The sequence below is a fragment of the Acanthaster planci genome, linkage group LG06 (assembly GCF_054643075.1).
Source record: "Acanthaster planci isolate LZ-2023a linkage group LG06, COTS_SCS, whole genome shotgun sequence".
Taxonomy (NCBI): domain Eukaryota; kingdom Metazoa; phylum Echinodermata; class Asteroidea; order Valvatida; family Acanthasteridae; genus Acanthaster; species Acanthaster planci.
The window spans coordinates 21,540,724-21,566,880 of record NC_141782.1 but is presented as its reverse complement, the minus strand read 5'-3'; the positions used below and the strand labels follow the sequence as shown (position 1 = coordinate 21,566,880).

The window sequence follows — 26,157 nt, the reverse complement described above, 5'->3', positions numbered from 1 at the left end:
GAAATTATGACTCTTGAAATGACTATACTCACTTCTGCCTTCATATTCTTATAGGACATATCCTCCAACGCCCTCTTCAATCATACTTAAGGCACGAAATGGCCTGGTCATGTGATCACCTCCGGTCCCATCAAAGACATATAAACCTATTTATTAATGTCTGTGGGTCCCATCCCCTGACATGCCTGAGCATCCTCTCCACGCATGTGCACCAGTGCTTCTTTGATCATCTGGAAAAGTAACATGCATACCGTAGAATGGAATCAATACAGAAAGGCTGGGATGGAAGGTGGGTGTGAGGATCAATGCTAGTCAACACGTACGCACCAACTCATACACGGACCAACTGGTAAGCCGACTGACTCGTACGCCAACCAACTCATATGCCGTGTAGTCTGTTGTATGCACAGTAGAGTTCATACACTCATGATCAAACTAGGAATGCATTCGGCTTTCTGCTCTGAGACTTAGAAAGTTAGTTTCATGGGAAAGATATTTGACGCAAGAGTTTCAGGCAGCTTTTCTTCCCAAGTGACCCGATCTGCTAAAAAAAAAGGGAACTGGGATTTTGAAGAATGTTTTACGTATATAGGCATCTTTTTCTTAATTAGTTTCTTGAGATATTTTTGATGGTGTTTCAACTATCAATTTTTTCAGGATGATTGATTTCCTAGCTATAAATACATTTTTCTTGTGGGGATGTGGCTATGATAAGGGCCTTTCTGAAATGCAGCATCTCTTTTGAAAATGTGAGGCAGACTATACTCATTTCAAGAACCATAATTTCTTTGAAATTTTACATTCTTTCTCATTCGCATACTTACTTTTGCCTCCATAGAACAGATCAAAGCAGTGACGAGGAGGAGGGACGCAGTAAAGTCACTAAATTTTGACTGCATCTCTTATCCACTAAACACAAACATTGCGCCAAAAGAAATAGTTTTAAACTTTAATTTTAAAGCACCCGTGTGACACCGCCAATTGAGTACGCAAGTCATAGCGCCCTCAATTGATAACAGTCGCTCTGTAAATAACGAAACTAATAAACAGCTGATCAAACGACAAAGAAGTATCTTCGAGCATAAATCGTCATGTTCATTGCACCTTATATGGTCGTTTTCTTTCATGTCTTTGTTCTGGTGAACACAGGAACATTTTGTTTGTTGCGGACTCAGTGTGTTACGAAAGAAGACCACACTTTTGAGGGCAAATTTTACATCCAAACTTCAGTTCTGGCCGAACAGACGGAATGAACGCAATGTGATGTGCACATTGGCTTCAGTCATTTTTCAGTTGTACTTGTATTGATTGGAATGAACATGTTGAACAATGACCGAGTTAGGAATGAAAGACGTCTTCTTGGTGATCGTTTCTGTTTTGACGTCACTTTCAGTAGTCCTCATCTTTATAGTTGCTGGTAAGAACAGTCAGCTAAGTTCACATCTGTTGTTATGTTACATACATATAGGCATGACCGGCAGGAAATACTTTGAGAAGTCCCTACTCCCATCATGCCCATGGAGGTCGGGATGTTGGAAGTTCTCAAAGTAGGCATTGAAACAGACAGAGTTTCATATCCAACCTATCAAAGTGTAAATCAGATTAAGAAACATGGTTGTGAGTTTCCTTTGACAATACATGTAGGCCTACTGAGACTTTTCTCTGTTATGGTTGATAGATTTTGTGCACAAGCATGACGAGTCTTACATATGTACAGGTACTGGTAGGCAGTAGCCAGATACAGTCAAACCTTGTTAAAAAGAGGACCTCCGGACTTGTATGAAAACAATGAAAAACAAAAGATTGGGACCTAAAAATGTCCTTGTGAAAAGCAGAATCTTGTATTAACAGTGCTCATGAATATTAACGAGGTTTGACTGTACATGTATGGAACTGTTTATTTGTTAGTGTCTGTGGCACTTGAAAATTGTGATTGTTTTCTTATGCACCTTATGTACCTGTGTGAACAAGGGGAGCTTTGGAAAGAATTCCATATACGAAGTTCACTTTTTAGGAGAAATTTTTGCTCCAGGACAGATTTAAAAAGGGCCGGGGCGACATTTATTTTTGGGGGATAGAGATGTGAAGGGGGTTCAGTAACTTAGGGGGACAGGTTTAAAAAGAAGGGGCCCCACGCAATAAAACGGCAAAAAAGTGAGTCCTTTTGCCGTTCTTTTTTTCCCTACTATATCCTCTACCGTTTCCTCTTTCCTTCACTATCCCGTCCTTTTATTTCTCCACAGTTTTCCTGTCATTAGTACAAGGATTATTACAGTTAGTATACACATTTAAGACATTTAATCCAAATTGTGTCGTAAAGGGGAAGCGAACCTGCAATGAAGAGAACTGTTAGGTATAGAAGTACAGCAGTCTAACTGACCACGCCACACGAGCGCTTGTTGCCGGAGAAAGTCGATATGTTCCATATAAAGTTAAGGTTGAATTAAGGAGAGGTCAAGATGAGGTCAAGATGAATATTTAAAAAAATTAAATATTTATGAAACTGAATATGTAATTATTCGCGATTCGGCAACACTTATTCCTCTAATTAAGGAATATGTGGCTGCCGGCTCCACAGTCATTACTGATTGTTGGAGAGCGTATGACTGCCTCGATGAAGATGATTTCCAACACCTCACGGTAAATCACTCTCTTAACTTTGTTGATCCATCCACTGGCGCTCACACAAACAATATTGAGAGCCAGTGGTGGCAACTAAAGCGAAGTCTGCCCAGTACCCACACCAGTGGAAGCGACCAGTTTGGGTTCTACCTGGCGGAATACATGTGGCGCTGCCGACATGCAGGAGTAGACCACTTCAATCAAATCCTTAAGGATGTTCTTCTCCTGTACAAGCCTCCCCTCACATTTTAGAGCGCAGATAGCCACACAATAATCTAAAGACAGGTTTCAGCTCCCTTTTCCCCTTCCCTCTGTATAATTATAGAAAAAAATCCTCCAACTGACATGCACTCTCTAAAAGAAATTTGCCCCTTTTTTTCCTTCTAAACAAATTGTCCAACTTACACAAACTGTCTGTAAAAGAAATTGGGCCCATTTTTAAGTTCCTTCTAACCAAATCCTCCAACTTAAAAATTGTCGCAAAACACGCACTATTTTCCCCCCAGTAAAAATTGTACATGTACAGTAGGGCACATTGCGCGGCATTTCGTGAACTGTGTAGATCCATCCGGACAGATGACGGCCCTCTGCACTCCTCGTGTTGCGGATTCATGCATAAAATTACCTCAATGCTTGTGGCAGCCCAACCCCTTCCGGATATGATTCGGTTCATGCGCACACGTCGTGCGCATTCGCCATGTTCTTCAGAAGCAAAGATGGCCGCCTGTCGATGTAAACCTGGTCCATGTGTAGCTCCAAAAGTGTGCCCAAAACTCCACATTTCTGTCCTATGATGTTCAGCTCTTCAATGCCTATTGGAATCGTCTTCATTCAGCGATCAAAGTAAGGATATTTTTGTAGTAATTACGCGATATTACAGTGAAGTTCGTATATGGAATTCTTCCCGGAGCTTTCACCAAGTATCTCCCTTGGCTAGGGGACGTTGAGCATGATTGGTGGACGGATTATTATTATTACCTTACATGTATTTAGCCTGGGTTACCCATTTAGTGCAAAACTGATCTCCCAAGGGTCTCAGCATGTACAGCAGGTAAAAATTAAAAAGAACGCCTAAAGTGACTAACGGTAATATGACATAGGTTAAGATACTACACATCACACATTTCGAGTATTTAATAACTGATGGAAGATTATTGATAAAAATTGAAAAAGTAAAGGTCCCAAGATTGTCCCCTGACTGGGCTACTCCAAATCGAACTGGCTCTGAAACTTCAGATAAGACACAACCAACTCTTGTACATTGCCTTCTGTCCGATAAGATCGGAACCACTCAAGTTCCAGACCAAGTTCACCATATTTCTCTAATTTCTGCAACAAAATTGCATGATTAACAGCATCAAAAGCTTTCCATAAATCAAGGAAGACTGCTCCAACAAATTGGCTAGCATCTACTCGTTCATACAGAAAAATCAGAGGCATCAATTAATGCTGTATGTTTTGAGTGATGTCGTCTGAAGCCCAACTGAATCTTTGTACATGTAAGCAGATTATTAGCACAAAAATACCTGTGAAGCTAATCATGAACTATGCATTCAAAATCTTCATCACAGAAGAAATACAGAAACCGGTATCTACTAATTAGGATCATTGGCTGGTCCACCTTTGTGAATAGTTGTAATTTTTACCCAGTTTTACCCCATTCACCTTAAACACAACCATGTCGTAAACTTATTAAAGCAGAAAAGATGTATTTACGGTTCAGGAATTGCACTAGCTGCCACAGTTAAAAAACATCCATAAATACCATCTAGACTACAAGCTTTCCCAGTGGGTGTACACGTACCTTTTAGAAGCTTATAAACATGACTAACAGATCGCAGAAAAAGTCAATACATGTACATGTATGTTACCCCCACTCTGATTATTGTAAAGGAGTCATAGTGATATTATCAAGTAATCTTAGTTCAAACTGATCATCTTGAATTTTCTTGACACTCGAAAAAAAAAAGACTTTACGACTGAGGCTTTAGACAAGGAAAAGCTGCTGATGCATTATACTCATTTGAGTCCAATATGCTCGTGTGAGTCCAATTCAGGTACATGTACAAATCATTGTGCACTTTCAGTTGAAATTTTGATTGAACTGGTTGTGTGCCCTCTGCATGCACAAAGCAGTAGTTGCACACCACACATCTACCTTGTTCAGGCAGAGTACTGTATGTGTGTATTTTAGAATTACATAGCAGAACCTTTGTAAATTGTAAAACAAGACTTGATGTTCTGGCAACCACTACAACATTGTGGCGCCCTCTGTTGACCTGTACCCTTTTTTTCAGGATGGTACATTGTCTGGGTGGCTTTCCTGTCCCGTTTCAAACTGATGCGAGAGCTTCTGTCTGTCAGTGATGAAGACGTGCCCAAGAACAAGCACATCAAGAGCTCAACATCATCATCATTGGCAGAAACAGCATCAACAGGAAAAAGAGTACGACAGAATGTGACCAGTCAGAGGACGTAGCTATCAATGGCTTCAGGCAACCTGCGTGTAGCCCTTGTCAAGGTTTTGGATTTTGTGAAGCCATTGCATCCTTAACAACTTTGGCCTCAGGCTCCCGTTTCACTTCTGTTGCTAAGATGAGATTCTCAAACTCCATGAAACCAACAACCCATCCAAAATGAGGCTGTAGTGCGGGAAACCATCACTTCCTTCCACCAGTGAATGTTCTGGAGCCTGAGACGAAGCCCCGGCCGGGAAGAAAGCTGGGATTGGTAAAATGGCTACACACTGGCCATCGGCTCTCAGCCTGGCAACATCTGCTTAGCTTGTGTCTCAGAATATCCTTACTTATGTAGCTGTCGCTGTCTCTGAAACAAAGTCGTACTTGATGACCAATCATTAGTCGTTCTCACATGACGCTGAACCTTGGCTAGTGCCAGGCTGAGATCATGATTTGGAAGGGAGAGCATTGGGGATGTCCTGCTTTTTCTTGAGGTGGCACCAAGCGTCTTGGTCATAGATTTTAAGAAGTAAAGCTTTCAGTTTGTGTCCCTCCAAGTCTGTGCTCTGGAAAGGCCTCCAGCTGCCCTCCTCCCCCAAGTTTCACATCAAGATCACCAAGATTAAGGGGGGATAAATTAAGTTTGTGGCCCCAATTGAAATTTTGCTGTGGCAAAAAACACCAATTTTTTGTTTCGTCCCTTGTTGACTTTGCTACATGTATTTATATATCAAATAATTACAATGAAATGCAAACAACATGCAACATTATCGACAAAGTGCCACCAAAATACAGGTAGGGCGCCCTCTCGTGGTTTTTTTATAGCAGTATCAGACTTATGTCTTCACGAAAGACAAGCTAAGTAACAGTGTCTTATGCGAACAAGTTTCTGGGTTAGTTATATTCATTTGGCTATGCGTCGCGGATGTAGATGTTATGCTGTTTTTGCCCTTGCATTGATATAAATGAACACTATTCTCACTGTGGTCTGAGAGTTGCGAGAAACTTACAAGCTTGCTCGAGTGAACCCACCACTTCCTGCTTATGAGTGCAGACATCTGGATACTGTGAATGTATACGTTGGTGTCAGGACAAAAACTTGTATAAAGTTTCTGGAGTGGAAAAAGTTTATCTCAACACACATGAGCCTGTGTAGCAGGCCTGAACGTACATGGATAATTCCAGAAATTAGGGGTCCATTTTTTTGGTGTCCCTGTCACTGTTCAGAACACATTTTCTAATTTCCAAGAGTGACGAATTAATGCAAGTTGTACCTGCCAAACAAATGGTAATAGTTTGAAATCAATTCTGGTGATATTTCCATGTCAAATAACAAAGGTCACATTTTTGGACCCCTAATTTCTGGAATTACCCATATGCAACTCAATGTTAGAGAATACAGCTATGCTTTTCGAAAGAACATGTACATATACTTTTTCATCACAGCAAGTTTTTCCTCTAGACCATTAATTCACAACTTTGAAGTTTGTGTTCTGAGATTCAGGAGGATATTGAGGAAGGATTGACAAAGCTGAGCAACAGGTTTGGGTTGGTTTGTCTTCCAACTACCCATAAGGATGATGATCGTCTTAGTTCCAAATGACATACGAAATAACATGATGTGATCAGTGTTGCCCATGTCATTGTTATATGTACTTTTTAGTAAGTGAAGTTCCCCCATCAACTGTTTGGTCGCACTTCACACAGTAGAGAATGAAGGGTTGAAACCAACTGGAAAATGAAGCAGCTACAGCCAAGCTTTTCCATTGTTAAAAGTCATCAGAATCAATGCAAGTACCCGCTGGGGATTGCTTTTCAAAATGGTTAGAAATTTTGGACTTCATGTTCCAAAATCCAGGTGCCTCTAGAACCCTTCAGTTAATGTTCTCCTGTCGCTGGTTTCTATGCACTAGCAAAAATAAATGAGCCGAGTCATCCTCATTTTGCTTGCTACTAGCGAGGTGATAACAGAAGTCATGTCCACCAATGAAATGATCAGAAATACAATCGGCATTATGCATGCAAGTCATAACTATAAACAGCCAAATGAATGTTTTTACACTTACATGTATAATAAGCCAAGTGGCCCAAGTTCATGCTTGGTGACATTTCCTGTTTTTCCCCAATCAAATCAGAGCTTATCGGTACAAGACTCAAGCACACAGTCACTCCTTCCATTTTACTTGGTTTCTTTATTGGAACTGACACAATCTGTATACTTCAGTGTTAATTCTGTACAAAATAAACAGTGGTGTGCAACTTATAATTGTAAAGATGGAAACTGAAATAAAGTGAAGGGAACCGATAATGAGTAAAATAACAACAGAGTCTGTGATCGCATTACTTCAATGGGAGGCTCCGCTGAACTTAGCCAAATGTATCTTTTGGTTTTAACCAATTGTATCACAAATAAAATTACCAAATACAATGACCCACCTTCAAAATCTGATTTTCTGTACATGTCAAATTTGTAAAAAGTCACATCACAACCAATTATTTCACAATATTTTTAAATACATTTTATGTAAAATACATGTAAGTAGTACCCGGTGTTGAATTTAATTTGTCCAATTTCATGTTTTTTTGCTTGTACAGATAAACATTCAAGAAACTTTTTTCTTTGCATGGTTAAGTTATTATAAACGGGAGGATCATAAAATGTGACACAAGATTTGTGACTCATGCTAATGAGAGGCTGTTCCCGTTGTTGAATGTTCCCCAAACTTAGTGTATCTGACACTTAACCTAACCTCAACATCTAATGAACAAGCCTCACTTCCGGCTTCTGTGAAGGACACCGCTATGTCTACCTTTATTTTTAACACCCACCCTGCATTGTCATAATTGCAAATGTTTACTTCTCTCTGCACTATTTCCATACACTTGGCATATTCCGTGGAGGAAATGAAAAACCAAAACTGAAGAAAAAAAAAATGAGGCAAACTTTGAACAGGAAGTGTATTAGACACCACACAAAATATACGTTTGAACACCAAGGAATGATTTCAGATTAAGAAATTTTCCATTCGTTATTCTACATTTACTGATCCCCGTTTTGATGACACAAAGCAGAAAGAACTGCACAATCATCTACACAACTTTCCCACGCCATTTCTTGTCGTATCTGTGCTCTACATTTTTCTGTCCAAGTTTCTTCTGCTGCATACATGCATTTGTGTATTGCTATCAATACTCAGAAATGCAAGAAAATGTGACACGTGCATTGATCATGTCCCGTGAATAATTAACACTGACCTTTCTGCCATCTTGAAATAACCAAAAGATGGAGGAGTATTATTCCTGGTATGTTGAGAGTAAGCTCTTGCTTAGCCATGAGTCGTACACTTGTCATTCATGTGTGGATGCTCAGGTGAGTACTCATGCTCAGGCAGGTGCTTGTGTTAACTAATAGGAGTTTAATCGAACACAGCCAGACGCTAAGCCAAAAAGGACTGTAAACTGAAGTCACTAATCCAAACTAACTTTCCTGGTCATGAGAAATGAAAACACACTTTCACACCGATCTTTTGCATTGCCGGCACAGTGGGATTCTCATCATTACTGTGAAAATACTGAGTACACTTCATGTGCGGATATGTAAGCCAACTTTTTTCACAGCTGCCAATGTTTTCAACATGACGATCCAGTTGATTGAGTTAGGAAAAGAAGCAGACCTTCCCTAGAATATGAATGAACCTTCATGCCGAGTTGCATGTAGTATTAGGGAAAGAAAAAATGCAAGATAAGTTGAAGGAACCTGCTACATTGACTGATTCTCAGCAATACGTGACTCAAATATGACTCACTGGCAAGAACGAGACAAATCAAATCAACTCAAGTTTCTTGCCCCAGATGACGTGGAATAGAAGAACATGCAACACAAATGTAAACAGTGTTTGGAAGCCCTGGAAGAGTTTACTTTTGTCTTGCTGTTTAAGTCCAATACGAGTATAAGAATGCAGTGTATACAGATGCAGACACCAAGTGCACACCCACAATAGAGGTTCTGCATGGCCGCCATCTTTCCGGTAACTGCTTTTGTCGCCGAGGGATTGTACAACAGGTATACTCATGAATATCCCTGTGGAACAAAAGCACTGACCAGAAAAATGGCTGCTATGCACAACCTCTACATTACTGTCCTTATCTGGGTCTGGTACCCTCACAAACTAGCTCTGTGCAAGTCCTTATGCAATGTTCAACTCACTGAAGGAAACCAAGCTAGCTGGTAAACAATACTACTCTAGAATTGTTTTCCCTCTGTTAAAATTACAGATCCATTTCATTTCCTTCTCCATTTCCCTGACAAGCTACATGTAGATTTACAGTGACACCATTTCAATACGAATGAGAAAGAACTGAAAATAAACCAATCATTTCTCTATAAAATTGAGAAATATACCAAACCACCGAACCAAAAGTAATCTGAAGTGACTGATTATTGCAAATTAAAAAACTATTTTACATTTAATAAAGTAAATAATTACATGTACATAATTACACAACTTGAAAAATTCCTTTCTCACAACTTTTCAAACAAGTGTAATGTGAATGGAACTTAACTGATACTTGAAAAGGATGTTTGGAAAACCCTGTGATCAAATCCTCTAAGCAGTGAGCAATATGGGAACATAACTTTATCACCCAAGTGCAAACCGCCGTACTGCTGTACATGTACATGTTGGGAAGGTGACATATTTGTGGTTGGATATTACAAATTTGCATCCTTAAATTTACACTACAATGCATCCAATTTAAGTTATTAATCTTGACTCTTTTAGACTGACTCTATGATGTTTTGTAACACAGATATTCTGTTTGTTCATGTGACCCTCCAACAAGTAAGTTTTCAACAATAAAATCAAACAATTGTTTTGTGATCAGTGCTGGAGAGCGAGAGAATGTTAAATTTCACAATCTGTGATTCCCTTAGGTGTCACCTTGTGTACACATTACAACAATGATTGAACAGTGACTTTCTTCTGTACAAAATTCATCCGAAGTATTTCTTGTACATGTACAAATACAATATTTAAAAAACAAAATGTCTATTCAGTAAGAGAGAAACAATGGAATAAAATTTATTTTTATAATCATAAAAGTGATCCACGTCAAGGGTTATTAATTCTCTTTCTCTTTTGTACATCACAACTACACTGGAATTGAATGTCCGTGCAGAGCCTTACAATCACATTAAACATTTACTGCTCTATATTACAAAGCGGCACATTGTAAGATGGCTGCTTTCAAGTCTTGTGTGGAGTTAGCTGCATCTGTGATCCTGTCGACCATTTCCTGTAATGGTCCAACGGCAGGGTACTGGAGAGCCGCTGTCTTAGTGGTGTTCACAGCACTGTTCAGGCATTCGCACAGGGCATCGCTGCAGCGTATGATGCGCGTACGCACCTCCGGGTGCTGTAAGTTGTGGTGCAGCGTGTCACCGATGAAGACCAATTTGTGGCCAATCAGGATGATGTGTTTGCTGTGCGCCACGAAGACCTTGGGGGGCTGGTTGGCTTCAATGCAGGTGAAGAAGAGATCGATGGCGCTGGTCATGGTGTTGACTAGCGATTCCACGTCATTAACGTAAAATGCAAGAATCTGTTTGTCGTTAGGCTGGAGAACCGAGGGTTGCTTAGCACCCGGGTCAGTGACAATGATCTGTTTGTCAATGAGTGGATCCTTTTTAGTGAGGTAGCCATAATCAGCAATGGCTTCCTTATTTGGAGGAATGTTGGGATCATCAGGTTGGGCCGAGGCAGGTGCACCACCGGGAGGCACCTGGGGTAATGGTCTGGACTGGATGGCACCTTTGGCAGGGCTCTCCTTGTCTGGGGATAACCTGTTCCCGCTGGAGGAAGACATGGCTGGAGGGATCGGCAAGGGACGGTCCTGAGGATTGCTCAGGTTCCGACTCAAGGATGGGCGGAAGAGAGTGGTGGCATTTTCCTGGACAAGAGATACAAAGCGTTTCATGTCATCAGACACACTCCTGGCCGACAGGGCAATCTGATCAAGGTCATTGGCAGCACTGGAGCCGGGCTTGTAGACCAACTTGGACACCTGCCAGTTCATTTCGTCCAGGGCGGCGTGCGATTTCACCATGGACGCATGAGACTCTCGCATGGTCTGCGCGGATTTAGACAGCTTGCCCGGCCAGAGTTCTTCACTGTGCCTGGCAGCGCCTGCTACGCACCGATCAGCAAATTCCAGGAATTCTTCCAGGGCAACGTTCAGCTGCTTACAGGCTGACTTAATCTCATGGATCCGTGGCTCCAGATTCGACTGATGCCGCCACGTGCTGCTGACGTAGCTCATGAGGTATGCTACAGCGGTCTCAAGGACTTGTTGCTTCTCACTGAGCAACTCCATGGCAGATGTTATGTCCAGTTCACTGTTCCACCCTCCCGACATCTCATCTAGATTCTCAGCTGATCGGGTGAGGCGAGTCATGGACAGCAAACTCATCTTACCGTTGATGTTATCCAAAGATCCACGATGCACTGGGCTTGCCCTTCCCGAGAGGGGCTGATCCCTAGTGACTTGTGGTGGTATATCATACAAATGGTCAGCACTGTGCTGAACGCTGATTTTGGTCTTGGGAGGACTGTCATACAGTCCCTGAGAGGGTGCACTGGATGGACTATCGTAGAGTTCCTTAGCTTCAATCTGAATTGATGGTCTCTTTGCGGACACTTCATGAGCTGGTGGTACATCGTACACATCCGCTGGATACTTTTGCCCAGGGAGGGTGTCATATAACTCAAGAGAGTTTGAATTCTGGGCTGGGTGACCATTAGAAGAGATTGATCTCTCTGGTGATGCAGGTAGCTTGACAGCACCACCACTCTGCCCTGCCTGTAGAGAGCTTGGCACATCGTACACCTCCACTGGTGATTTGGGTGGACTGTCCACAATTTTGCCCTTCACTGGGGGTGAGTCATAAATCTCCATTGGTAACTTGGGATCCTTGGAGGCAGGCAGTGTGTCATAGACCTCCTGTTGTGTCTGCTCCTGCATCTTTGGCAAATCATACAACTCGTTGACAGACTTTTTCTGCAGCAGGGCAGAAGCAGCGTCCGACATCTCAGACGGCGACGGCGACTTGCTGCTTTGGAGATTCGGTGGCACATCATATGTTTCCTGGACCGAGGTCTGGTGGGTGGTGGCATTGCGGCTGGCCCCCGGCACCGTCTGGTACCCAAGGTTTTGGGTATTGTAACCCTTGCCTCTGATTGGAGGGACATCATAGTCATCCTGTCGACTGACTCCTGGAGCCCGAAAGCCACCGGGACTATCGTAGATGTAGGACTGGCCAACTCGCATTGGGGTCTTTATCTGCAGAAGGAAAACAAAACGATAAAGTTGGACTGACAAGGCAATAGCAGGCTGCAAATGATTCCCTAGAGGTTAGAATACCCCATCAATGTGATTTCAAAGCACAAACTTGTTTGTATGTTATACTCAAACATGCCGCATGCACCCCATACAACCTTATCATATTACTGAAAAGGACGTACATGTACAGCTTGGCACCTCAACATAGTATGGAATTAGTCAGACATCTGCCATTTTCCGACCCCTTTTGGTATATGTACGGGTAAATGTCTTTTTTTCCACCAAAAGCAGAAGTAGTCGGACAAAAAAGTCTGAAGGACATTTAAGTTATACGTCCAAAAGCAGACTCTTGTTGGTATTTTTACCCTCATCTTTGTGCTTTTTACACAACAAAAGTTCATAACATGTTTTCGTGTGACCCTGATCTTGCTAGTACAGTATGGTATGTTTTGTCAAACCACTTTTTTGGCCTTATTTCATGCACAGCCATGATGAAGTTGTGGCAGGGTCATTTACGGTAAGAGAATCTTTGGAGGTTGTATTAGGGTCATGAAAGGTGACAAGGGATGGGCTGTGCAAGTACATGCATCTTCGTCAATCCTTCAAACTTCTCTCAAGCAAACCCTCATGGTTTTTGAAGGGAATGGGATACTTGGGGTTGAATGGAAGGTTCCAAGACATGTTGAAGAGACAAGTGTTAAATTTGACTTTAAATCTTAAATCATTTGAAAACATGTTCAGCCCTCCCTCTCTTTTTCAAAAAAAAAAAAAGAACTGTCAATTATTTTGGATGAACCCACATGTGAATGTTACAGTATAAGCACAAGTAAATGTACTCTCACCAGCTTTAAGTAAAGAACACTGTGCTTTTTTTAGGTCAACTGAAACCAAAATATTTGGGTAACAATTCCAGATTATGAAATAAGGTAAATATCTCACAACTTATTGTTTTGAAAAGGTCAGTTTCTATTTCATTTGTGCTCAGTGAATTGAGAGCAAAAGGGAAATAAAGGAAACTTTTGGTCTTTCTTTTATCAAAACAAACATAAATTTGTATAAATACACTTTCATTGGACACTGGCGTTTGATTTTGGAGCATTTAGGGAATTTTTAGAAAATGCCAAAACCGAAAACAAAGACAAACCAAACATCCTTGTTCCTTCATTACTGATTTCTTTCCTCTGTGATCACAGGAAAGAATGTCATATTTTCTATAAAAGTTCTCCCTTTTCCAACTAAGAATTCTCCACCGCAGAATCACAGATTCCAATCAACAGTGATCAGAATTAAAACCGAGCCAATATAAGAATTGCACATCAGCCTTTGCTGAGTGACACGTTGCCAGCTGGCTCCAAGTGGAATGTTAAGGTCAGGGCTGGCACTTTGACCTCTCTCTTCTAAGAAATACCGGTGACACAGAAAAATCCTGACTGTTTCGCAATCAGAATAGTCTGATCATGATTGTCCAGTATTGATAAATTCTACCAGTGAACTTCAAAGTTCGTTTGGGTCATTATGGCATCCTGTGGGGGGGGGGGGGTTCGAGTTAATTGATTCACCAATGCTGGCACACATGGATGTTGCATGACATGTCCATAGAGTCATAAGATGCTGTGTTGCTTTGTTACCGGTACTTTTCAAATCTGAAAGTAGGATCAGGATTTCTTGCAACATGAGAACAAATTTTTATGATCAAACTGGTAGTCAAAGATATTAACAAGACAGAAAAAACAAATTACACCAACTGCTCCAAAATGTACATGCGCAGTGGCTGCAGCATATACAATTACATGTAGGTTTATATGCACTATGAGAACTACAGGAAACAGTTTTGTTGAATGATATATTTTCCAAGGAAAGTTGCATGAAAAAGTGATGTAATATTTAGTTGAATACAGGCAACGGAAGGAATACCTTCTGGTGTACCGGTACATGTACTTTTAACTGACATGTACACGTACATGTGTTCCTGCACATGTACATGTCCTATTATGCAGGGCGCTGCAATCAGATAATTTTTAGAGGCCTGCCAATCTGCTGTCATGGTAATGAACTTTTATGTGCGTGTCAGAGTGTCGCAAAAGAGGAAATTTTAGCCTTGTTCCCAGGATGCTGAGATATCCGATATTATTTCCTTTTGTTTGTGCGGTAAAATGGATATAGCAGAGTGAAGGGACAAACTGTGGTAATTTCAGTGAAATATTATGTACAAACAAGCATGACGTGAGCTATGAAAAATTGTATTGCATTGCAGGATGTTGGAAACATACCCACAGCATGTGGTTCAACCTTTCTTTAAGCTGAATCTCGGAGTTTGGGCACACAAACATGTACTGAATGTTAACTGAAATACTACATATGTACACGTGTATGTATGCAGAAATGAGAGATTTAATACATGTACATGTATGAACTGAAATGAATGACTTCCATGTACATGTATTCTTGTAAAAACGGGGAGCAGATTTGACCAAGTTTCAGATTGAACTTTAAAAACAAAGTTCCAATATGCCCTTAAAGTAGCAAAGTGACAATTCAAAAAAGGTTGGTTGAAAAAGAAAGGTGTGCATTTTCTCAGGATGCGGTAAAATACCAGTAAAACTTTGCATAACGGCATTGCATGACCACTTTTGATACTTTTGCTTGCAAGAGCTGTAAACCAATAAACAAACTGCACCCACCTTTTGGGCTGTCTGCGACGGGGGAGGACTGTGAGGGCTCTCGTACATCCCTGCCAGTATTTTCAGCCGGTTGCCAGGGGCGATGCCTTGCCGACCGTTCAGACAGCACAGCCACCATCCTTCCAGTCCGCTGGTGTTCTGCTCCAGCACGGTTACAATGTCACCTTTGCGGAAGGAGAGCTCGTCAGGAGCCTCGGCAGCGTTGTCGTACAATGCTCTGGCCAGCACATGCTGTAACGACAAACAGGATAAGGATATTTCATGGTTGATTCAAATGGCTGCTCACAAGTTTTCTTGAAAAAGAATACACGTCGTCCACCAGATTCTGTTCTAGCACTTTGTAATTTTGAACGGTCATGGATTCAAGGACTACTGGTAGCAGAATAGATGTGTATATGTACATGAACATGTACAGTACATCATGCCTATGCATACAACATGCACAGCATATACCCATATGAAATGACACACTTGTACACATGTAACTTCATATGCATCTGAGAAACAGAGGAAATTTCTTATCTGCACAAGAAATTCTTTTTTCAACCTGCAACGAACATGCAGTGCATTAAATGAGGAAATCGGTTAATCCAAGGTACATGTAAGTCTGTCGGTGAAGTCATTCACAAGTAAGTGCTAACTACATGTACTAAATAAGGAGAATACGTCTTTCGTCATTCACTTCCAAGAGGAACAGAGGGATGCCTGTGCGTTGATCTTGAAGCAGGTCCACAATCCCTCTTTCCTCCCATCAATCACTGGCGATTCTCCTTACCCCGTCAACTGCACCATTCATAGGAACATAATCAGGTTCATCCTCAAAACCAGCCTTCTCCTTTTTGTCCTCCTCCAAGCTCTCTCCTACTGGTACACCCACAAACTTCATGTACTCGTAATCGTCCTGCATTGGTTCCTCAACTTCTCCCATGGTCACGGATTGCCTGGTCCCCTGAATGTACATGACTGTCACAAGTTTCACAACTGCACCATTATTAAAAGGTGCATAATATTCTGAATGTCCCTCTCTCCCTGCTGATATGGCTGTTGATTCGCCAGTAGATCCTGCCGAGCTGGCTGTTGTTTCTCAAGAGGGAGAATTCCAAGTTTTCCAAGTGAGCATCGGAAGCTATTTGTCTGACAAATACATGGCTTGTTGACACAAACCACATGAATTGCTGGAAAACAGGAGGTACACTTAGGTTTGTAGTAGGAAGCCAACCGTTTTACATGTACATGGTGTTTGTTCTTCCAAACAGCACAACAAGACTGTTCTGCACGACTGATTTGCCTTAGCTGGTGGGATACCTGCCTGGATATTGTGGAGTATTATCCACTGCACCACAACCCAAGCTGAGCACAGCGAATACTGAGTGAGCTAACCCGGCCACCCCACTCTGAATGGCCAAGAGGCCTTGACTGTATTATCAACACACCAGCAAGTTACAATGCACTGGCTCACAACTCAATGACGAGCCGGATTAATGCTACAAATAGGCTTCCACTGGAGTCACTCTCCTTGAGTATGATGTGCACAACTGTGTACATGTACATGTAAATATGCTGTAGTTAAATACAAGTAAAGGGTACAATGTGCTGGTACATGTAACACCACTGCCAAGTCTCTGGAGCTCGCTGCTGGCCTGTACCCACGCTGAATAAACTTGTGACCGCCATGATTAAGTCTTGAGGTCATCAGAAATGACACATCCAACAATTAGCTGATAACACTCAAAAGCTGTGCAGAAACACCCATGCAAATTTCCACAAAGGGGGGGTGGGGGGAAGTCATGCCTAAGTCCAGTCTCGCCTTGCAACTCATAGACACCACAATATCCACTAGAACACAAACGTTGTCTAGATTCCCTGAACAACGCCCACCCTTTATATTCCATCACATGCTAAACAAAAGGCTGTGGTTACTATGTTGTGTGTGACTAATGAAGCTCCTTCCTGTGACGTCACAAGTATCTTGACCAATTGGCGTCCCTTCCTGTTTCCACGACTGTTATCCTACCAATTACAAATATTGCATTTGGGAAACTACTCTCCATGTACTGCCTCAGTATACGAGCTTGTACAGTATTGGAAACAATTTTGGTGTATTGCTAGTTGCTGGACCAAAAACACCATGCACCGGAGAAAACTGACCCCTTTTCGCAAGGTTTTATGTTGAGGTTCTGTATGCAACTTTATTCCTACACCCACATGAAATTCAATCTTTGGTAACCAATTTCTCTATCGTTCAAAAAAAAATCAAAAGAAAAAAATTATCGGTTTTGGTGTTCCACAAACAAGATTTTTCTTTCTCTTGACTTCAAAGCTTCCTAGGAGAAAGATTCAATAAGCAGGAGGAAGCCACAAGAGCTATAGGAAGGACGGAAATTGTTGTGCGGTGACCTCCACAAACAGGAACATACATTGTATGTTCACCTAAGCTGTAACTTAGTTGCAATTACATCCATGTGTAAAATACATGTGACCCATTTATGTCAATCAAAGAGAAAATATCCTTACTCATTGAAAGTTTGAAACCTGCAAGGTTTGCCTAGAGCGTACATGTACTATTAGCAAGTGCATGTACATGTACATGTGCGGTATAACATGTACATGTGCCGTATGTCATGTACACATACATGTACATTTGCAGTATGTACAGCATGTAAGGGGAACTGATGTTGCTCCTGAAGCCTTTACATGTACATGTACATGTACGTACTTTGTAGATGTCTTTTAGTGTATATCTACAAGGATGTATGAGCAGAAGAAATTGATAGCTTTGTTTACAGGAATTATTGTGGAATGCTTTAATGATGTACATGCACATGTAGCAGGTGTTACAGTTTTACATTTCAGTGTCTGAATTCAATTACAGGTAGCTGGTTCCAGGGGTGAGATTGACCAATGATAATGATAACAGCTGAAAACAGCTGAAAAAAAAGGCATTCAAAAGCTGAACTGTGGAAATCTCCTATACTTTTGTACACAGCCAGTGAGGGAAAAAAGCTGAAATCCAAAACAACAACAACAAAAAAGCTGAAATCAACTAAAAAGCTGAGAAATCTCACCCCTGTGGTTCCAAGAGTCATGGGTACAAAAAAACAGGTTGTATGTATGGGCACATACATCCCCCACAAGAACCCCTTGTTTGACAAATATAACCCGGCACAAACTGCAGCATTGTTAGCGTTCATCTTTTTTTAAAGTGCATGTATGTTGGAAACTTCTCATTACAATGAATAACTACAGTCTAAATTACATAAAGGAAGGTACATATTTTGTATACATGTACTTTTGCTATTATTATGAGCAAAGTTCAGTGAACCTACATGTACCTGGGAAAATAGCGATGTCTGTTATATTCAAGAGGACTTCGTTTCACCTGCTACAAATTTTTGTGTGCTCTCAAATTTCATTCAATTTCAACAATTTTGATGTGATTCAGCTTGGACGTTTGAGATTCAGGCACGTGTGCAGCATTCAAGGTGAGCAAGAATTGCACTATTCACTGTTAGTAAATGAAAATATACCATACTGTACACAAAGTTCAAACAGGTTATCGGTCAGACTGATGGTCAACCTGATGGTCAACCATGCTGGGAGGTAGCTAGACTGACCGCCAGCAATGACAAACACTTCCTCTTCCGGGGCACTGCTGTGGTCAGGGAGACTGGACAATCACAAATTCTAGATATCTGTATATTGAACTTCATTCTGAAATCGGACTTGGCACTCTACGGACATTACTGACACACTAACATCTGCTGCATGCGTAAACTACAGAGGGCGCTATTTTACCCCACAATAAAGGCTTGTGAAGGGTAACTGTGCAGTGTGTGAAACTGTGCCCAAAAAGTGGTCAGACAACATATATGTAGTAGCATGATAAATTTGGTTTTTTAGATTGAATTTATATTGGTACTAAGGTCATCAGACCAACCATGGAGGAAAAGACCAACTTACAATTTATTTAAGCACAAAAGCCAGGGTAAAACCACCAACAGGATTTTGCTTCAAGGGCTTTAACCTTGACACTTCTGTCAGACATGTTGTCCAACCACATCTGCTTTAGGTCAGACAAATGCCAAAAGTGATCAGGAAATGGGTGATGTCCGACTGTAATTTCGGGCTCTGGTTGTGTGTAGATGTTGCTTGCTGGAGACGAAGGCCACAATCTGTGGGGCTTTATGCAACCGTGACAACAGCGAAAGGGGAGAGCAAAATACCTCGCTACTTTTAGCTTTTAAGCAGTAAGGAAACAGAAACTAGTTACATGTACATGTCTCTTTAACCCAAAACACCTTCAAGTTTCCTAAGGGTACCCTGCTAAACCCGACCAGAATCTGACAGCTACATGTAACACAAAAGGCATTTTGTTCATTACTCACATCAACAAAATCCTACAGAATGTGATCCCCTGTTGGATATCATTGGGCATTAGCATGGTTAGGGTTAATGTATGGACCTCACAGGTTAACATCAGCTTTTATTACAAAGAATCAATGACCACCTGGCATGAAACTGGTTCACATGTATTACTGATGATTCAGTTTTTTTTTGTTGCAGTCCAATTCCAAATACAGTCCCAACTATTCCAATTAAAAAAAAAATTGTATCGCAGTGTTCTCCAATATGTTAACAGGAAACAATATAAACCCACACAAAAATACACAAACATCACATATTGACAAGAGGTAGACTTTTGTTTTTCACAGCAAAATACATGTACATACAGGTGCATCTCTTCTACAAAAGAAACAAACAGGAAAGAACTCTTATTAGTCTAAAAAACAACTAGAGGAAGTACTGAACAATGCCAAGGGAAATCACATTACTAAAGATGGAATCCAGACACGGGTACATTCCCTTTACAATCGGCATGAACTTGTGGGAAAATGTGGTTCATTGCCAAAGGTATTAACCTATTTTGTTGGGCAGCAAACGCTGTGACCACATTGCGGCCCACCTTCCGCCCTTGCTCAGTGAACTAGAACAGTCATCACTGAACTGAAGGAGAGGCGGTGTCGACAAGTGCAGTCACAAACAATCCATTTCAATTTGGACTTGATGACCGAGTAATGAGATTTTTCCAGCCACAAATTCACCTATTTTTAATGCAAAGTGACAGTCACGATCTAAGGCACTTTCACCCTAAAATGACTTTGCAGATTCCGTTCATATAACCAGTTTTACAGCAAGGTAAAACTGGGTTTGGGGGGAAACTACACGTACATGTACCGGTACCAATATCACATGTTCACAGTTTCTGATGAAATACGTACACCAAGATTCTGTATCATCCCTCAGCAGTCTCAGAATTGCAAAGCAAAACCTACATGAACACAGAAAAATCATTTCAAACCATGCACATTCAAAAGCAAAGCACATGTACATCTAGGCTTATACATGTCAAGTGTTTGGGAAGAAGGTTGAAAAAGCTTGGCAGACTTGGCACCATTCATGTTGTTCACAGCAGTTCAATTGGGATATGGTACTGTACATGTGAACATGTAACATCCTCATGATCCTGTACAGTGCAAATACAGTACTGTAGCCTGGGAGAACATGTACCAAAGTGTGCACTGGAAAGGTTTTAAAAATTACATGTACATGTACTCAGTCTTTGTTGCCAACAGAGGGCGCCCTGCTGTTCAACCAGTGCAGGAACCAGTCATTCTACAGGGTACATGTACCTCGTACACATGCATATCATATTCTCTTATCATACATGTACATGTACCATCCTGCACATTATCACAATGGCTCTGAAATGTCCAATACATATCAAATCCAACGGTGCACTAGTAATGACGATGTCATTTGTTTGAGTTCTATCCAATCAAGTTATAATTCATGTATTTTTATTCACATTAACTTTTTACAGCCGAGGTTCTCAAATGAAAATCAGTTATTACAAAATAATCTCAATGAAAGTTAAAATCAAAAGTATGACAAAACTTGACAAAATATGTAATATAAAACTAAAAGTCTGTCCTGTTTTGAAGCTGTGAGCAATAACAATAACAACATGTACCGGTATCATACCGGTAGTGTGTGATTTCAGTACCAACAGACTCTCGTTTTAGCACAAAAAACCATCAGTTTAAAACCCAAGTTGAACCTTAACATAATGACATAATGGCAGGTAGCTAACAGACAGGGGTTTAGATCTATCCTCGAGAAAAATTATTAAGATGGCATTTATACTCAAGGGAACACAAGTTACATAATCTCATCCCTGCATTGAAACTATCGTGATCATATCTGATCCAACGGCAGTAAAAAAATCTACAAGATTGTTGAGAAAACAAGAGTAAAGATCCTCGCTCTTCATCGCCGACCCCGAGTGACGATCAAGATGGCAGTCATCGATGTGCTTGTAGTGACGCAAATCAACCAAGTCAGCAGTAAACATGACAAGATCCTAGGGACCCTTGCTACTATGGGGGACAAGATATCCAACCTGGAAATCAAGCTTACTGATGTGAGTCACACCATCTCCACTCATGATCAGGAAATCAGTGACCTGAAGACAAGCTTGAACCCGATTGGCAATCAACACCAGGAATGTATTGGCCTTATCAACAACTGTGCGAACGGTAATTACCGGTATATCTCTAAGCTTGAGGATTGCATTGATGACCCCCAAAAATCGAACCTGAAGGAACAACATTGTGCTACACGGCATTCCAGAGGGGGCTGAAGATAGCTTAACTTGCGAGCAATTTTTGTCGAATTTCTTCTGCAACCATATGAAGCTGGAGGGTGGCAACATGATGGAGATGGAGACAGCTCACCATACCCCCACTCCACGGCACCTTGCTACCGGCTCTGCAGACGGCAGTAATCAGTCTGCAACACCCCGTTCCCAGTCCCATCCACTGCCGACTACTCCATTACTCTGATCGGCAATTCATCTTGAAAAAGGTATCCAGAACACTCAAGAATAATAAGTTCAAGGGCTCTAACATCTTCATATCAGACGACGTTACAGCTTATGTTAACAACGCACGTAAGCAACTTCAAGAAAGACATCTGGCATCTAGTTGTAACGACGAGCGTGTCAGCTTCACCTATATCCCTTAGTCCGTGCCAGCATCCATCACATATAAGCTCAACCATGGTCCCTTCAAGACATTCCATCTTGGGGAAAGTGCGATCAACCCGTCCTTCTGATGACATCTACAAGTTCATGTCTGTAGCTGCTTGTTATTGCTGGTATTTATAGTTTTGTTCTTAAATTTCTTTTCCCTTCATTAGCTCAAATTACGACTATCCTTAAATCCTCAAAATCATGCAACTTTTGGCTGTTGGCTGTTTGAATTCATGCATACCCAAATTCCTCTCACCTTGATTTTGTTATTAAATGTAGGAAGTTCGGTATCTAGTTAGTACCAATATTTACCTCGGCCATATTCAATTTTTAGTTGTAAATTTTGTCAATTTGCTGATATACTGAGTTGATGATCGTTTCTGCGGACGCCCTTCATAAGCCCATGGAAACAGCTTTAAGTCGAGTCTTTTCAGCTCTATCAATGCCTTATTGTTATCTAAATCCTCATGTCTAGTGCCAAAAGTAGCTATTTAAGTAGCACTCATAGGCTTGCCAGTACTGATTCATACTCTGCAGTGGGTTATATCATCAACGTACATGTATTTAATCCCGTACCACCTGATGCTGATTACCCCGAATTAATATGTGTGGATCTGAATACCTTAGTGAAGAACAGGTACCAGCTAAACGTCATGCGATAGGGAATTCCTTTTTGTTATACCATGCCAATATAAGAAGTCCCAACAAAAACTATGATTCTCTTCAGCACTCACTTGAAGAAATGGGGCATGAATTCTAAATTATCGGCCTTACTGAGACATGGCTGAAGTCAGACCCCAATTCCCTCGTGTCCATTCCTGATTACAATATTGAGTTTAAAAACAGACATAATCAAGCAGGTGGAGGCATAATGATGTATATTAAAGATTCATTATCGTATGTTTTATGTCCTGATTTGGCGATTTATACCCAGTCATTTCTAAAGGCTTATTAAAATCTATAAGTAAGAAAAATGAACTTTACAAAATATATTCAAGAAATCCTTCACAGGTGAATAAACTAAAATATAACAGATATAAAAACAAATTAATTTCTATAATTAGAACATCCAAGAAATTGTTTTATTCCATTTCTTTCGAGCGAGAGAAAGCTAACATTAAAAATACCTGGAAAATCATTAATGAGATACTGAATAGAAAACTTAAAAATACCAAGCCTTTTCAACCCATTAAGATTAATGATTGTGATTCTAATGACTCTAAATTGATTGCTGAACACTTTAATCAATACTTTACAAATATCGGTAAAGATTTAGCCTCAAAAATTCCTCCGAGCACTTCTGACCCTTCGAAAAGGTAGCTTCCCTGACTGCCTATTTTTGAGCCCAATTACACAGGAAGAACTGTTTGATTGAATTAGAAACCTTCCTAATAAGAAAAGCACGGGTTATGATGAAATTGATAACATTCTCATTAAAAATATTGCTCCTTTTATTGTTCAACCCTTAACTGATATTTTCAATCTTTCTTTAATATCTGGTGAGGTTCTTGACCAACTTAAAATTGCTAAATTAATTCCAGTCTTCAAAAATGGGAATCAGTCCCAGGTCAATAACTATCGCCCTATATCTGTTTTTGCCTTGCTTCTCGAAATTGTTGGAACGATTAGTTACTAACCTTCTTGAACAGTTTATGGCTAGATTTAATATACTTGCACACTGTCAATATGGATTCAGGGCCAAACATTCAACTCAACTTGACCTGATTTAGTTGATACAGTAACATCTAGCCTAGACAAACTGGAACATACAATTGGTGTTTGTTTAGATCTTTTGAAGGCCTTTGATACAACAGACCATGATATTCTGATTTCAAAGTTATGTGCATATGGTGTCAGAAGTACCGCCTTGAATTGGTTTAAAGATTATTTGAAATATAGAAAACAATTTGTTGTCTGGCACAGTAACAAGTCCAGTTACAGATCAATTACCTGTGGCGTACCACAAGGCTCAATATTTGGCCCTATCCTTTTTCTCATTTATATTAATGATATATGTAATTCTACCCAACATCTAACATTCATCTTATATGCGAATGACACAAATATATTCTGTATTGGGAAAAACTTAAACGATACTGTTGATCTAATGAATAGTGAACTGATGAATGTATTTGAGTGGATGATATGCAATAAATTATCCTTGAACATCAAGAAAACTCATTTGATGGTTTTTACAAATCGAACTGTGGACAAAAACATAAAGATTCATTTCAGAGGTAATCGTATTGCAAATGTTGATTCCTCTAAATTTTTGGGTGTCATTATTGATGATAAATTAACATGGAACCATCACTGCCAGAAAATTCCTACAACTTATCTCTTGCAATCTTGAGGTTCTTAGAAAGATTAACCATTTTGTCCCCTCTCAAATTTTGCTTTCCATTTATAATACCTTATCTCTGTCTCATCTTCAATATGGTATACCGGCTTGGGGAAATACTCATCAAACTTACCTTGAGAAATTGTTTGTGATTCAGAGGAAATCGTTAAGGCTTATAAATGGTTCTTGCGTAAGAGATCACTCGGCCCCGTTATTTGTCAAATTTAATACCCCATCTATTTACGACCTTTACAAATATCACTTGTGTGACTTAATGTTTAAGTTTGAAAAAGGAATACTGCCTTTGAATATTAAATCTCTTTTTGCAAGAAACACTGGTGTTCACAATTATTTTTACCAGGTCTTCAAATAAGCTTAATCTTGATAAAGTCAGAACATCTATTCACCTTTCAACCGTCAGATATTAGGGACCCAAAGTTGTATTTATATATTTTTAACCCTGTAATTAGCAGTTTGTGTCGTTGTTGTATACAGCTATTTACTAACTTGAACTAATGAAGACCATCACACATTATTCTGTAGTATTAATTCTGATAGTTGGTTCTCTCGAGAATTGTACATTTACATGTACTATCTTTGCAGGAGGCAGACCCCGGACAAGCTTTGACTTTTTGTCTGACCTCCCTCCATACTATTTAATTTATATTCATTTAAATCATTTCATTTAAATTGTTTATAGTATGGCAAATAAATAAACAAAAAACCCGATGCACACAACTGTCGTTTGTTTGGCACACATTTTATTTCTAATGAGTTGATGATACACATGTGCACATTCGCATGACACTGTTGCCTTGTTCTGGTATACAGGTACTTCTGCCCTCCATCTATGCCCTCTTAAAAAGGGTCCATCTAGAACAACATTTTTTAGGAAGGAGGGGCAAACACCTCGAGGCCCACAAACTTTGGAAATTTCTTTGTTTTAGCCTTTATGGTTTTTCTGAGAAGTGAGGCTAAATCTTGAGGCTTTAGGAGGCTGTATTTTTCTTAAACAACCCAAATATTTGACTCTGTTGACAGGGATCCATTCTGGGTCCAATCCTCTCTGCCCTATTCCCACCAAAGCTCTGAAACGTCCGACACAATTAATTACGATATACCTATTTTGATGTCATAAATTCAATTCTCGCAGCAGTAGGATGGTTAATTAACAGAAAAATAACACATTTTTTTTAAATCCCCAAACAGCCAACAACAAAAAAGTTCATCACATACTTGTGCAATCACTAAAATACTCCAGCCTCTACAGAATTCAAACTATTGTCAACATGGCCTATATTGTCTGTCCAAAAGTCAATATTTGCAGGCTAATCGTGTCATTTTGTTTGCTCATTTGTCTGCAGCATATTTATTGCATCACGGAATGGGAACACACTGCTCAGCCACAAACATGTTTTGATAGAGACGTCAGAAACTGCATGCTCACTCAATTCTAATTAAAATATTGGGCTGGATTATTGTTATGGTTCCTGACTAGGCAGCAAGGTTCTGTAACTGGATGTTGTTATTAAATTTCCCCCTCCATCTGCCGTTGCTTCACAAAGGGGTCAGGCGCACTTGGCCTCTAATTCAAGGACAATGAGTTAGTATCCGGACAGAGTTATA

The 26,157-nt window shown here is 40.3% G+C and overlaps 2 protein-coding genes across 5 annotated transcripts in view; one reads left to right on the top strand and one right to left on the bottom strand.

The window, feature by feature from the left end:
* Window positions 1-1,017: 1,017 nt before the first annotated feature.
* On the top strand, window positions 1,018-7,404 carry LOC147798947 (uncharacterized). The gene is made up of 2 exons (XM_087137625.1): window positions 1,018-1,417; window positions 4,920-7,404. The coding sequence occupies exons 1-2, from the start codon at window positions 1,330-1,332 to the stop codon at window positions 5,099-5,101; spliced, it is 270 nt and encodes an 89-aa protein (XP_086993751.1). The 5' UTR covers window positions 1,018-1,329; the 3' UTR covers window positions 5,102-7,404.
* LOC110980128 (breast cancer anti-estrogen resistance protein 1-like) overlaps window positions 7,254-26,157 on the bottom strand; it is a 41,381-nt gene continuing 22,477 nt past the window's right edge. For 3 of the 4 annotated variants that reach the window (XM_022236490.2, XM_022236489.2, XM_022236491.2), the window contains 2 exons: window positions 15,101-15,331; window positions 7,254-12,419 (listed from right to left, as the gene is read on the bottom strand). In XM_022236490.2, coding sequence (XP_022092182.2) covers window positions 10,296-12,419; window positions 15,101-15,331 — 2,355 coding nt within the window. In that variant the 3' untranslated portion in view covers window positions 7,254-10,295. Of the gene's footprint in view, window positions 12,420-15,100; window positions 15,332-15,875; window positions 16,983-26,157 lie in introns of those variants that run through there. The other variant, XM_022236488.2, reaches the window with a different exon arrangement.